A 1,141-nucleotide genomic window follows, 5' to 3' on the forward strand; every position below is an offset into this window, starting at 1 on the left:
GGCGGGAGCTGGGAGCGCAGAAGCGAGCTTTCGAGTGACCTTTGGGCCAAGGTGTGCGGCGGAGGGTTGCCCGCTCACCGCCTCGGGGTCGGACCCGCGTTTCAGCAGGGCTCCGTACAGTCCGGGGGAGAGAAGCGCGCACGCTTGATCCGGCTGCTCGTAGCAAGCGGTCCTGTGCACCGTTGGTGCGATACCAAACAGCTGGAGCAGCAGCTTGAAACAATTGCAGTGCTGGAGCGCGGAGAGCTGCAGCCTTCTCAGTATCTCTGTAGCAAATAGGCCTGGACGGGCACGTGTAAGGCAAAGACCTGCTTTAAAAAATGTTCTGCCTGTTCTCCCTGTGAAGAGAATCAAAATTCTTGTCCTTTGGGGTCTGGTGAAGCCTTTGTTTTGTCTGACTTCAGCCCTGAGCAATGTTGCTGAGGCTAGATAATTCAGACGTGCTGTCACTAGAGTTCAGCTTGTGGCTTAGCTCGAAAGGGGCAATCTGGCCAAGGTTCGTGGTTCCTGATGCCTTTTTGGTAGCTGCCATGGGCCCAGACCTTTTCCTGCCTGACCACTGAGTGTGGAAGAGCAGCAGCCCTGCCCAGGAAATCATCCTTCCACCCAGTAGCTGTGTGTTGCCGCGCTGCTTTCCGCTCACCGGTGACCTGTTTGACTCCCTGCTTTAGGGAGAATGGAAAGCGACCTTCTGACATTTGGCAGGTAATATGGGGCTTGTGTCAAGTGTTAGATTAACGATACGCATTTGCTTTTAAAATCCACCGTCCCAGGAGATTTTTTTTTTTTTTAAATTTCTGACATCGCTTTTATGCCGTGTTTGCCATTCAGATGATGGCTGGAGTGAAATGTGGTACAGGCAAGCTGAAGGATAGAGCAGCTTCCACTCAGTTTTGAGCCAGTCCATTAGTTAAATTACCTTTAATGACAAATATGTATGTTTCTAATACAGTAAGGATTGGTTCTGCTTTTGATCGCTCACCTACTTTTCCTTTATCCAGTTGTGGCAAAAGGATGCTTTCTTACTGCTTGCTTTTTATGTAGGCAGAAAGTAGATGATTTTGATACAGCAGATGACAGTACTAACCCAGCACCAAGACAATGTCACTCTTGTGCAGAAGCTGAGAATATTACAGAGCAA

The 1,141-nt window shown here is 49.6% G+C and overlaps 1 protein-coding gene across 1 annotated transcript in view; it reads right to left on the reverse strand.

The window, feature by feature from the left end:
• MAPK12 (mitogen-activated protein kinase 12) overlaps positions 1-532 on the reverse strand; it is a 38,480-nt gene extending 37,948 nt beyond the window's left edge. The window contains exon 1 of the mRNA XM_010581321.1: positions 441-532. Within this exon, the coding sequence (XP_010579623.1) occupies positions 441-532 (92 nt within the window). The remainder of the gene's footprint in view (positions 1-440) is intronic.
• Between the last annotated feature and the right edge of the window lie 609 nt (positions 533-1,141).

Source organism: Haliaeetus leucocephalus, unplaced genomic scaffold (genome assembly GCF_000737465.1).
Source record: "Haliaeetus leucocephalus isolate CR32 unplaced genomic scaffold, Haliaeetus_leucocephalus-4.0 Scaffold763, whole genome shotgun sequence".
Taxonomy (NCBI): Eukaryota; Metazoa; Chordata; class Aves; order Accipitriformes; family Accipitridae; genus Haliaeetus; species Haliaeetus leucocephalus.